At 37.2% G+C, this 13,107-nt stretch overlaps 3 protein-coding genes across 7 annotated transcripts in view; 2 read left to right on the top strand and 1 right to left on the bottom strand.

Annotated features, from left to right (window-relative positions):
- Positions 1 to 251: 251 nt before the first annotated feature.
- On the bottom strand, positions 252 to 3,784 carry LOC128022259 (SLAM family member 9). Its single transcript, XM_052609621.1, has 5 exons — positions 3,464 to 3,784; positions 2,406 to 2,750; positions 2,018 to 2,332; positions 1,178 to 1,282; positions 252 to 684 (listed from the first exon to the last, which is right to left on the bottom strand). The coding sequence occupies exons 1-5, from the start codon at positions 3,501 to 3,503 to the stop codon at positions 668 to 670; spliced, it is 822 nt and encodes a 273-aa protein (XP_052465581.1). The 5' UTR covers positions 3,504 to 3,784; the 3' UTR covers positions 252 to 667.
- A 648-nt stretch (positions 3,785 to 4,432) lies between these two features.
- The window catches only part of LOC128022199 (gastrula zinc finger protein XlCGF8.2DB-like), a 46,056-nt gene continuing 37,381 nt past the window's right edge, over positions 4,433 to 13,107 (top strand). The window contains exons 1-3 of one of the 4 annotated variants that reach the window (XR_008185885.1): positions 4,433 to 4,502; positions 5,343 to 5,605; positions 5,758 to 7,052. Coding sequence is in view for 3 of the 4 variants with exons in the window: in XM_052609531.1 (XP_052465491.1) it covers positions 5,521 to 5,605; positions 5,758 to 6,713 (1,041 nt within the window). In the remaining variant the exon portion in view is untranslated. The remainder of the gene's footprint in view (positions 4,503 to 5,342; positions 5,606 to 5,757; positions 7,053 to 13,107) is intronic. The other 3 variants (XM_052609541.1, XM_052609517.1, XM_052609531.1) reach the window with 3 other exon arrangements.
- Positions 11,590 to 13,107, top strand: part of LOC128022167 (interferon-inducible GTPase 5) — a 53,298-nt gene continuing 51,780 nt past the window's right edge. The window contains exon 1 of one of the 2 annotated variants that reach the window (XM_052609469.1): positions 11,590 to 11,648. The gene's annotated coding sequence lies outside the window, so the exon portion shown is untranslated. The remainder of the gene's footprint in view (positions 11,649 to 13,107) is intronic. The other variant, XM_052609478.1, reaches the window with a different exon arrangement.

The following is a 13,107-nucleotide window of genomic DNA, read 5'->3' as shown; positions in this document are numbered from 1 at the left end:
GCGCCGCCTACTGGAATCTGCTCAAATATGGAGTTGTGTCTTTTATATTTTCAAATACATAAAATAAGAGTCAAAAATACATTTAATTCCACTCCAGTGCATATATCATCTACTCTTTGCATTATGCAGTTTAATAAACAAATAATATTAAACATTATCGTAACCTTTTCTTTGTTTGTTTTTTGATACTGACCTTACATAAAGGTCTAAGCCTCACACTCCTCTGCAAAAACACTCTCAAATGACTAAACTGATTTTAAGTCATTTATTTAAAACAAATTAAGATTACAACAGAAATATAGACAGAACGACAGATAAATAGACAAATGTTTTTCCTTCTGAACAAGAGCAGCTACTGCAATGGCTACAATCTTAAAATACAAACAAGTTTATAGTTTATAGTGAGGATTAAAACATCTTCAATCACGTTTCCCTTCACAACAATGTTCCAGCATCATCACAGAAGTCCAATATAATGAGCCACGCTGCTTTAACTCTTCAGTTCAGATCAACCGAAGGATTCTGTAAAAACAGTTGCATCAGACCATGGTTTCCATCATTGGTGAGCGATAAATAGATCAGATAGTTATTAAAACACAGTTCTGTGAGTCTGTGGCAGGTCTCTTCATCTTCTCTCGAGGCTGGTCATCCTCAGCTCTCGACAGCGCTAGCAGTTCTCATCAGCTGCTCAAAACAAACATACAGACATTTGGCAAAGCATTTGAGAATTTTTTTTTTTTTTTAGCAAAATCCTTTTTTACAAAATAAATTAATACTAGAATATGCATTCAATCGATCAAAAATGTTGTAATGTTACAAAATAACTTTCTTTTAATCTGTGAATCCTGAAAAATAAAATATATCACGGTTTCCACAAAAACATTGGGCTTTTCAACTTAATCAGAGAGCAGTAAATCATCATATTATTCTGATTTCTGAAGATCATGTGACACTGAAGACTGGAGGAATGATGCTGAAAATACAGCGGAGCATCACAGAAATACATTACACTTTAACACAGATTCACACAGAAAACAGCTGATTTACATCATAATAATATTTCACTGTTTTTACAGTATTTTAATTAAATAAATGCAGTCTTGTTGAGCAGAAGAGACTCTTTCAGAAACATTAAACACAGATCTTTGGGCCGCAGTGAGCGGTCTGTGATACTCACGCTCTTCTTCTTCTGTTTTTCTGTGTTTTCTCCAGACACACAGTATGACGGCGGTCACTGTGAGAGCCACAGGAATCAGCAGCAGACAGAAGAGCAGCGAGTCGTCTGGAGACATAAACAGATCCAGACACACAACTATTAACCAATGCATTCCTCTGTGCATTTACTGCCACAGATTAAACTTCTGCTGTCTCAGATGATTGAGGAACTGATTAAGTCCTGTATTCAGAGCCCAAATCAAATGTGGCAAAGCATTAATTACATCTAAACTCACTGCTTCTTCTATTTATGACAACACTGTGATCTGAGGTCATGTGACCTGCAACAACCAATCATGTTTGACGCCAGACTAGATTGAGGTTCCACATGTTTTTTTTGTTTTTTTTTTTTAAGAAGAAAGACATGCATAAATGATGGAAAGCCAAAATATTAAATGTCACCGATGTATATATACAGAGTAATGCACTACTTTGTAGAGTAGGAACAAAATGTCAAGTTTCACCTGAGATTCGAAGCCCAATTACGGGAGGGTCAAAATGACTTCAGGAAGACAGCAGCATGATGATGATATTTTTACACCGAGACTGAAGCTCTGTTATAACATCTGTTCACTTTAGCATTCTTTGTTGCATTATATGACAATAGTGAGTTTTCAAAAATGGCAAAAATATATTTTGATTTGAAGAAAACAGCTAGATTGTACAGACATTTTCTTCTTTTGTATATAAAGCAGCAGAGGGTGAGGAAATGACGACAGGATTTGAACGTTGGGCTGAATTCTGCTTCTAGACGTCAGTGCTCACATGCAGACGAGTGTAGTGTGAGAGGACGAGAACACACCTGAAGCAGCTGGACGTGGCTGGCAGACATCACTGATGTTCAGGAGCGTGCTGTGGTTACTGATGGAGTTACTGACCACACAGCTGTAGCTGTTTCCATCATCATACTCCACATCCAGAGGAAGAGAGAGCGAGCCGCTGGAGTCAGAGCCGCTGACGCTGGACACCAGATCACTGCCCTTGAAGAAGGACAGAGTGGCCCGGGACGCGTTGGTCACCGAACACATGAGGACACACGCTGGACCTGCAGATCGCTCTGAAGCTGTGGAGGAGTTCTGAGAGGAGTCGGTGCTGATGATGGGAACCGGGAGCGGAGCTGGGATAAACACAACCATCCGTGAGTCTCTGACCGTTAGTCACAGCGCTGGCCGGCTCAAATATCTGCTTACCATAGACTACAACATCAAACCTCTTGCGGGAGGTCTTTCTGTCATGGGTGATTGTTAAGGTGTAAGGTCCAGAGTGTTCGGATCTGCTGTTTTTAATGGTCAGGGATCCGGTCTGATGGTTCAGCTTCAGGGCGTCTCTGAACGGCATCTTTCCGCTCACGTATATGGAGAGCATGTAGGACCACTTCATGAGCTCTGCGATCTGGTTGTGTGGACTGTCCGGTCCAAACACCCACACGATGTGATCGTCTCTCCGGACTGTGTCCAGGTCAGTGTGAAGAGTGACCGGATCTCCCAGCATGACCCTCACGCTCTCAGTGTTATCTGTGTCTGCTCCGAACACACCTGAGGAACACACACACACACACACAAACTGAGCCTAAAGCAATTTACATTTTACTATTACTGCACATGAATAACATAATTTGAGTTTCATACCTTTATTTACTATTTCATACAGTTGTGTTTACAAGCACTGTACAGCACACACATTTTACAAGCAACTATCAAAGTTATTTTTGTTGAGTTTCCATATTATATGAAGATTTTCCATAGACATAATAATTCTTGTACTGTGCAAACTGTAATGTTATGCCCCTAATCATCACACAAAACTTTCTGCATTTTTACATTTTCCCCAAAAAAACAAAAAACAAAAATAATATTTTTTTCTATATAAATGAAGTAATAAAAAAGGTTATGCTTTGTCCTAAAAAATATTTTAAATATCAGGTAGGTAAATTGTAAGTAAATAAAAATTAATTATATTATCAAATCTGAGTAATTAATTTATGTATTTAAATATTTGGCGTCAATTTGAGCCCACACATTAAAAACATGGTTGAAATGTGCTCATAACAGAAGAGTTAATACATCTAACTTATTCCTAGCTCAGAACATGTGATTCTTAAACAAAATCTTGTTCAAACTTTCTGATAAGCTACAAACATGTGTTTGATTAAACGTGTGATGTCATTACTTAAGATCGAGAAGAGGGACAGTTTTTCTTATTAAATGCATCTGGAAAGAGAGCGTTTGTAGATCAGCACGGAACTCACCGAGCAGTAAACCGAGGAGAAACACGGGTTTATGAGTCATTGTCCTCCACACAGAATCAGCTCATGTGTGCGTTCAGACAGACTGCTGGGTAATGATCCTTGTCCAGAGTCAGGGATCAATCCGAGCTAATATCGGAGTCGGATCCGGATCCAGCGCGGCGTGTTTACACCTGAAGCGTGTTTGAGTCCGGAGCGAGGACAGAACAGGTTTATAACCGAGTCTGTGAAGTGTGTGTGCTTCTGATCCTCTCTGAGACGACTGCCGAACCTCATCGAGAATGATTTGCTTTGATTTTGAATCCTACATTCAGATTAACTTATTTAAAATAAATGTAAGCCACGGTTGTGGAAGAAAACTGGACATTTGCTTCGTTCGACACTGTACTTCTGTCACTAACAGCCTTGTTTTCATGACAGAAAAATCCCCTTATTGATATATTTTGATGAATATTGTGAAGTGCCTGGCATTTCAAAACATCTGAATGCATATTTCGATTCATAAGGACAATAACATGATTTTTTTTTTTACAGTCTATAATTATAACCAGTCATGTGCTTTCAGGTTAGATCTGTATTAATGCAGAAGAATTTGAAAATGCAACTTTTTAATAAAAAAAGTTTTCTAGTAGAGTTATCTGGTCAGTAACAGCACGATAAATAATAATAATATATATATATATTTTACATTTAAACTTTTTTTCAGTATGAAGATGTTGAAAATAAATGTAATATATTGTAATATGTTATATATAATATGTTAAAGAAAGACTTCATTTCATTTTAATCACAAATATAATTTCACAAATATAGTATTCAAATAAAATTACGTTTATATAAACTCATAAAGAAATCGGATATAGTGCCCTCTAAGGGATGATTTAAGAAATTTGAATTGAAGAGGACATAACAGAAGACACGATGAAGATTTAAACAACTGTTGCTCTTGAACCATAGACAGTAGTCTTGAACGAGAGGCTTTTATTTTAGCTTGACGTCGTGACGTCACGGAGACGGTGCGTGCTGCGTGCGCTGACGAAAGGTTTGTGGTTTCTGGCGCTTCAGTGTTTAAACGAAATGAAACGTTAAAGGTTTATTATAGTTTTGGCAAATGTGCTATTAATAACACGGAATATTTCTGAAGTAATTGTGCCTCAGTAATGTGTAGTGGATGTGTTTAATTGGGGAATGTGTTAATGCAATGATCTGTGGCCTGTTGACATCAAGAATGAAGCGAATCTACAGCGTTTATTATTAAGATCAGTTCACTGTATAATCTTCACACTCACTATTCTTGTGTCACTATATATATATATATATGTGTGTGTGTGTCTTGTTTTAAAGCGAGTGAAGTATTGGAGGTTTTATTCTGTGAAGCATTGCAGCATTCAGTTTGGATGTGACTGTAACCTGTCATCATTTATAGTTCATATTATACCACATAATAAAATAAATAATATATTCTGTTGTACTTAACTCTTTAACTGTCAGCCCCCTTAAACATAGACATGAAAGTGCACTCTCCAAACATTAATTTTGGATATAGACCTAAGAATGGGCTCTTCTTAAAGAAGACAATCAGATTATTGCAGAATTGGATTTTAAGTGTCTAGTTTAACTTTAAATGTAGTGTAAACAAAATACAATTTACTATTATACACACACACACACACACACATACATATATATATATATATATATATATATATATATATATATATATAGATAGATATGTATAGTTAGTGTGTCATTTAATTACAATGAATTTGCGTTAAAAAGGACAAAAGTCTATGTTTAACACAGTTATATAGAACTCATTGTAATTGTGTAGTATTACTTGAAGATTCACCGATTTTCTCATTATTTACATTTGGTTTGTCAGATTTGGATCTCCACAGCACATGTGATCAACATCTGGAGTAAAGCTCATCCCACATTCGAAGTGAAGCTCCTCCCACCTCTGAAATGAAGCCCCTCCCACAGCTGAAGTGAAGCTCCTCCCACAGCCGGAGTGAAGCTGAGGAGGCCAACAGGCAGAAATCACTGTAAACCATTGAAGGATGGAGTTTGTCCGAGTGGTGATTGGAGACGTGAGTGATCCAGAACCATTCACGATATTAAAGGAGGACCCCGAGGAACAAAAAGGTTGGTTTCCAATTATGTTACTCATTTATATAGATCATTTATGTAATTCAATGCTGATTATTTCAAAGGGCTATTCAGAGTGCACTTTTAATTGTTCTAGTTTTTAGTGTGAACACACTGCATGCACCAGAAGAACTCTGTGTTTGTTTCAGACCCGGTGGAGGTGAAGGAGGAAAGTCACGAGCTGAATGAAGTGGAGGAAGAACCTCGTGCGATCATAAACAGCTCAGAGACTGAAAATAAAAGCACACAGAAAACAGCACTGGTCTGTCCTCACTGTGGAAAGACTTTCAGACAGAGAGGTCATCTTGAGGATCACATCAGGACTCACACAGGAGAGAAGCCTTACGCCTGCCTCCAGTGCGGGAAGAGCTTCACACACAAGGGAAACCTGAAGGATCACATGAGGATTCACTCGGGAGAGAGACGCTTCTCCTGTCAGCACTGCGGGAAGAGGTTCACACATAAAGCCAACCTCACGGATCACATCCGGATCCACACGGGAGAGAAGCCGTTCTCCTGCGATCAGTGCGGGAAGAGCTTCACACACGCCACCAGTCTGAAGACTCACCTGCTGTCTCACTCCGGAGAGCGGCCCTTCAGCTGCCATCAGTGCGGACAGAGCTTCATCCTAGCGGCGCACCTGAAGAGACACCTGCGGATCCACACCAACGAGAGACCACACGTGTGCTCCTTCTGCGGGAAGAGCTTCCTGTGGCTCTGCTACTTCAAAGACCACCAGAAGAAGCACTCGGGTGTGAAAGCTCACGTGTGCTCCGAGTGCGGCAGCGCCTTCACGAGAGCCAGCGAGCTGAAGATGCACCAGAGGACACACACCGGAGAGAAGCCCTACACCTGCTCGTGCTGCGGGAAGAGCTTCGCCGAGTCTGGAAACCTGAAGAAACACCAGCGCGTTCACACCGGAGAGAAGCCCTACCAGTGTCCCTCGTGCGCTGCCAGCTTCAGTCAGTTCAGCCATTTACTGAGACACCTAAAACACCAGAGCTGTCCGAAGCTGACGCAGTTCCTCTTCAGGCCTCCGGGGGACCAGTCCTCCTCAGCTCAAACACTCACCATTCACCCGAAGGAGGAGCTTCTGCCACAATAACAGATCAGACTGAGACATTTATAGTTATATGAGAAGACTAAGGTGAAGTTTGGGAGCAGAATGATTTTTAATGTTTTTTTTGTTTTTTTTACAGGAGTTTCTTCTGTTCATCAGGGCTGCATTTGAATAAACGCTGTTCTTTTTCTTTTTTATTTATCAAAGAATCCTGAAAAAAACTACCACAGTTTCCAAAGAAATATTTGTCAGCACAACTGTTGGCGATTCTAATATTAAATCAGTATATTAGGACGATTTCTGAAGATCATGTGACACTTTATACTGGAATAATTATGCTGAAAATACAGCTGCACATCACAGAAATACATTATATTTTAAAAGGTATTAAAATAGAAAACATTATTTTATATTGTAATAACATTTTGCAAGATTACTATTTTTTTCTGTATTTTTAATCAAATAAATACAGCTTTGATGAGCAGAAGATATTTCTTTTAAAAAACATTACAAGTCTCACTGACTCCAGACTTTTGAGAGTTAGTGTACATCCCGCTGACAAAGTCTAGAAAAGAAAAATAATTGTATTAAAAATAAAACATCTGTCGATTACTGTATCTGTTATTATATCGTGTTTTATCTAAACAGAAGCTGACATGTCAAACATGTTTTCTGTGCAAGAAGAGAAGTTTGGAACAACGTTGGACACTTGTGACCGAAAAAATAAATAATCAACCCCTTTAAAATAATCACATGTTGCTTTGCAACCTGAAATGAGATCAACATGCACAGTTTTTGTTTGTATTTGCTGAAAACTGTCCTCAAGCTAGAAACTCTGAAAGATTCACCTGTCGGTCATTAGCATTTCACCTAGAAAATATCTAACATCTGATTAACTCCTTAAAGCACATTTAAATACATTTCTATATCTTTCCCAGACCTCATGTGATCATTTGTGTTTCGCCTTTATATTAATTTAACATTTTGTTCCTGGCTCTTCTAAGCTGTATAAGTCAGTGAATGGATGATATTCATTAGTCCAATAAAGCATAAACCTAGGGTGGCTTATTTGTGTGTGAACTGTCCCTTTAAGCCCCGTTCCATCATCCAGTTCAGTAGAAGGCAGTAATTCATCTTAATTTATTCAAAATTAAAGTCCCTAAGAGCTCAAGGATTGATGAGCGCTGAATGATTGCCCTTGCTTTACTTTATGGTTTGGGATTGTAAATGTGAACAGTGTTGAGCCTGCTGTCTTTCACTTAATGATCTGTATTAAAGTTATAAATCTTCATTAATTTATGATCGTTCGTACACTGTAGAAAAAAATGACGGACATTTCCTTCAACATTACACTCATGCCTGACATTTCAATGTGAAACTAAGTCAACTAAACAGTCTAAATTAAAAGCAGGGCCCCGGGTGTTCTTGAGTATCTCGTGCCATGTGCCAATTGGAGGAAACTTCTTTTTTGTCTTTGCCTGCATGTTCAGTCTAAGTTCTCAGAGTAACTTCAAACCTGTGTCCAGTCACTGAGACAGTGTCTGTGTTTGATAAATGTCCTGACACTCTTTATTCATGACACTTAACTGCTTTTCATTAACAGTATGCTACAGAATCTGTCTGAACTAAGAACAGGCTCTTGAAAAGTATGATGTCTTACAGATGTAAAAAACTCTGGCGTTCAGAGCTATTGAAGCTTGAAAGGTCCATTCAGTGTTTCCTTACAAGCAGAAATTCAGCATCATTACTCCAACAACATGTATGTTAGACCCTATACCATCTAAGCTCCTAAAAGAGGTGCTTCCAGAAGTCATAGATCCTCTTCTGACTATTATTAATTCCTCATTGTCATTAGGATATGTCCCCAAAACCTTCAAACTGGCTGTTATTAAGCCTCTCATAAAAAAGCCACAACTTGACCCCAGAGAACTAGTTAATTATAGACCAATCTCGAATCTCCCTTTTCTGTCCAAGATACTAGAAAAGGTGGTATCCTCACAATTATATTCCTTCTTAGAGAATAATGGTATATGTGAGGATTTCCAGTCAGGATTTAGACCGTATCATAGTACTGAGACTGCTCTCCTTAGAGTTACAAATGATCTGCTCTTATCATCTGATCGTGGGTGTATCTCTCTATTAGTTTTATTGGATCTTAGTGCTGCGTTTGACACAATTGACCACAACATTCTTTTGCATAGACTTGAACACCTTGTTGGCATCAGTGGAAGTGCACTAGCATGGTTTAAATCATACTTATATGACCACCATCAGTTTGTAGCAGTGAATGAAGATGTATCATATCGATCACAAGTGCAGTATGGAGTACCTCAAGGCTCAGTACTAGGGCCGCTACTCTTCACGCTTTATATGTTACCCTTGGGAGATATCATCAGGAAACATGGTGTTAGCTTTCACTGTTATGCTGATGATACTCAGCTCTATATTTCCTCGCAGCCCGGTGAAACACACTAATTTGAAAAACTAATGGAATGCATAGTCGATATAAAAAATTGGATGACGAGTAATTTCTTACTGCTAAATTCAGAAAAAACAGAGGTGTTAATTATAGGGCCTAAAAACTCTACTTGTAATAACCTAGAACACTGTCTAAGACTTGATGGTTGCTCTGTCAATTCTTCGTCATCAGTTAGGAACCTAGGTGTGCTACTTGATCTCAATCTTTCCTTAGAAAGCCACGTTTCTAGCATTTGTAAAACTGCATTTTTCCATCTCAAAAATATATCTAAATTACGGCCTATGCTCTCAATGTAAAATGCAGAAATGTTAATCCATGCATTTATGACTTCAAGGTTAGACTATTGTAATGCTTTATTGGGAGGTTGTTCTGCACGCTTGGTAAACAAACTACAGCTAGTCCAAAATGCAGCAGCAAGAGTTCTTACTAGAACCAGGAAGTATGACCATATTAGCCCGGTCCTGTCCACACTGCACTGGCTCCCTATCAAACATCGTATAGATTTTAAAATATTGCTTATTACTTATAAAGCCCTGAATGGTTTAGCACCTCAGTATTTGAATGAGCTCCTTTTACATTATACTCCTCTACGTCCACTACGTTCTCAAAACTCAGGCAATTTGATAATACCTAGAATATCAAAATCAACTGCGGGCGGCAGATCCTTTTCCTATTTGGCGCCTAAACTCTGGAATAACCTACCTAACATTGTCCGGGAGGCAGACACACTCTTGCAGTTTAAATCTAGATTAAAGACCCATCTCTTTAACCTGGCATACACATAACATACTAATATGCTTTTAATATCCAAATCCGTTAAAGGATTTTTAGGCTGCATTAATTAGGTAAACCGGAACCGGGAACACTTCACATAACACCGTACTTTCTACATCATTAGAAGAATGGCATCTACGCTAATATTAGTCTGTTTCTCTCTTATTCCGAGGTCACTGTAGCCACCAGATCCAGTCTGTATCCAGATCAGAGGGTCACTGCAGTCACCCGGATCCAGTACGTATCCAGACCAGATGGTGGATCAGCACCTAGAAAGGACCTCTACTGACCTGAAAGACAGCGGAGACCAGGACAACTAGAGCCCCAGATACAGATCCCCTGTAAAGACCTTGTCTCAGAGGAGCACCAGGACAAGACCACAGGAAACAGATGATTCTTCTGCACAATCTGACTTTGCTGCAGTCTGGAATTGAACTACTGGTTTCGTCTGGTCAGAGGAGAACTGGCCCCCCAACTGAGCCTGGTTTCTCCCAAGGTTTTTTTCTCCATTCTGTCACCGATGGAGTTTCGGTTCCTTGCCGCTGTCGCCTCTGGCTTGCTTAGTTGGGGTCACTTCATCTACAGCGATATCATTGACTTGATTGCAAATTAAAACAGACACTATTTCAACTGAACAGAGATGACATCACTGAATTCAATGATGAACTGCCTTTAACTATCATTCTGCATTACTGACACACTATTTTCCAAATGAATGTTGTTCAGTGCTTTGACGCAATGTATTTTGTTTAAAGCACTATATTAATAAATAAAGGTGACTCCAGCCTTTAGTGTCACATGTAACATCCAGTCTATCACATGATCATTTAGAAATCATTCTAATATTCTGATTTATTGTGAGTGTTGGAAACAGTTCTGCTGTCTCATATATTTGATCAATAAAAGGTTAAAAAGAACTGCATTTATTCAAAATAAAATAAAAAATCTAATAATATATATTCTAATAATATATTTTCTTTACTATCACTTTTTATCAATTTAACACATCCTTGCTGAATAAAAGTATTTTATTTAAAAAAAAGAAAGAAAAAAAAATACTGACCCCAAATTACTGACCAGTAGTGTATATTGTTATTACAAAATATTTATATTTTAAAAACATTGCTTTTTTCTTTATTTTTCTTTATTTTTATTTTTTTTACTTTTTATTCATCAAACTATCCTAAAAAAGTATCACATGTTCTGAAAAAATATTAAGCAGCTGAACTTTTTGATCAAATAAATGCAGGCTTGATGAGCAGAATGCTTTCAAAAACATTAAAAATAGTAATGTTTCCAAAATTTTGGTCTGTACTGTGTGTATATATATATATATATATATATATATATATATATATATATATATACATATATATATATATACATATACATATACATATATATATATATATATATATATATATATATATATATATATATATATATATATACATATACATATATATACATATATATATATATATATATATATATATATATATATATATACACACACCCTAAAATGAAAATCCTAGAATCGCCCCTGTGAACAAAAGAACACCGCCCAAATATGTACACACCTCTGGTTTGTGTTATTGTGATCCATTGCAGTGAAAACGAAAGTGATAGTATTTACTGGGTGAATGCTCTGAACTTGTTTTCATTAAGCACAAGCTTCACTTCAGATCAGACGCTGTCAGGGTCTAATTGCTGCGCAGAAGAATTTGGTAAGATTCAGCTTAATCAGGGTCCGTGTATCATCCGATCATTCAATTATTCCATTTAATCTGGAAAACCAAAAAACGAAATAACGAATCAATATTTTGTTTTTCTGTTTTTCTGTATGAACCAAATATGAAAAACTGACGTTTGTTTCATTGCTTTCAGCTCGAAACGGGAAATATAATAAACAAGGAAACCAAAGCGAAATAATGGATCAAATTTACGTTTTCTCAATTGTTCTTTATTTGTTGTAGTAGGTCTAACTATTTCCCACGGTGCCGTCCTGCTTGCTTTGCGCATGCGCAGTGGATAGTTTCAAAGGAATTGCGCTTACTTCCGTGTATTCCTCGCGGGGATAAAGAACACGTTTTTTTTTTTTTACGATCACAGGCATAGTTACAGTATGTCCAATAACAATACAACACGCTCTTATAGATTATATTGGTTAATATAATGTAATAAACCAATCAGAGATGGTTTAAATGTCCTTTGAAATCACACTAACCACTTGTTTTGGTATGTGAGGCATTTTAAGTAGATCATTAATTAAAACATTTATATTAGCAGATTATTTTATTAATAATGAGATCAACAAATGCAATCAAAACGATATATATACGATATATATACGATATATATATATATATATATATATATATATATATATATATATATATATATATATATATATATATATATATATATATATATATATATATATATATATATATATACGCCGATTTTTTGAGGCACGCAAACCCAGGGCAAATCTAGGCCCAGTGGACGTAGTAGCACCTAGTCTAAAAAGTGTGTCGGTATCTGAGGCGCTTGCGTCTGCTGCAATGTAGTCATGAACATGATTTATGAATCTTAGAGTTGTATCATATAACTCCCGAGGGTTGCATTTGGGTCGGGATGCTGGTGATAAAGCACAACGGATTGTTATTGACAAACTTTTGGGGAATGTGGATATTTTATGTTTACAAGAGACCTTTTTATCAAAGCAAGATCTTGATAAACTTAATTCTCTTCATGAGGATTTTCATGGTGTGGGAGAATCCACAACTGATTTGAATATGAGAATATTGCGTGGCAGGATACCAGGGGGTGTGGCCATACTCTGGCATAAGAAATACGATCCTCTGATTAGTGTAATTAGATTAGAGGTAGACTGGTGTATAGCAATCAAAGTGGAACATAATAAGAAGGTATTTGTAATCCTGAACGTGTATACTCCATATGAATGTAGTCATAATGAAGATGAATATATGAATAGGCTTGCTTTCATAAGTGCTTTTATAAAGGAAAGTTCATGTACAAGTATATTTATATTGGGGGATATGAATGCTGATATCTCTGATCATAAGTCGTTGTTTGGCCAACAGCTAATTAGGTTTTGTCACGATAGTAAGTTGACTTTTTCCAGCCAAATATTATTGCCTGCAGACAGCTATACATATATCA

Source organism: Carassius gibelio, chromosome A2 (genome assembly GCF_023724105.1).
Source record: "Carassius gibelio isolate Cgi1373 ecotype wild population from Czech Republic chromosome A2, carGib1.2-hapl.c, whole genome shotgun sequence".
NCBI lineage: Eukaryota > Metazoa > Chordata > Actinopteri > Cypriniformes > Cyprinidae > Carassius > Carassius gibelio.
The sequence above is the reverse complement of the archived record's forward strand: the minus strand, read 5'-3'. Positions and strand labels throughout refer to the sequence as shown.

What these genes read in the sequence shown, in the direction of transcription:
- LOC128022259 (XM_052609621.1), bottom strand. Translation starts at nt 3,503, where the DNA reads ATGACTCATAAACCCGTGTTTCTCCTCGGTTTACTGCTCG. An exon ending in TCTCCTCGGTTTACTGCTCG is followed by an intron (nt 2,751 to 3,463) that starts GTGAGTTCCGTG and finishes TGTGTTCCTCAG; the next exon opens with GTGTGTTCGGAGCAGACACA. An exon ending in GCCACGTCCAGCTGCTTCAG is followed by an intron (nt 1,283 to 2,017) that starts GTGTGTTCTCGT and finishes TTATGTCTCCAG; the next exon opens with ACGACTCGCTGCTCTTCTGT.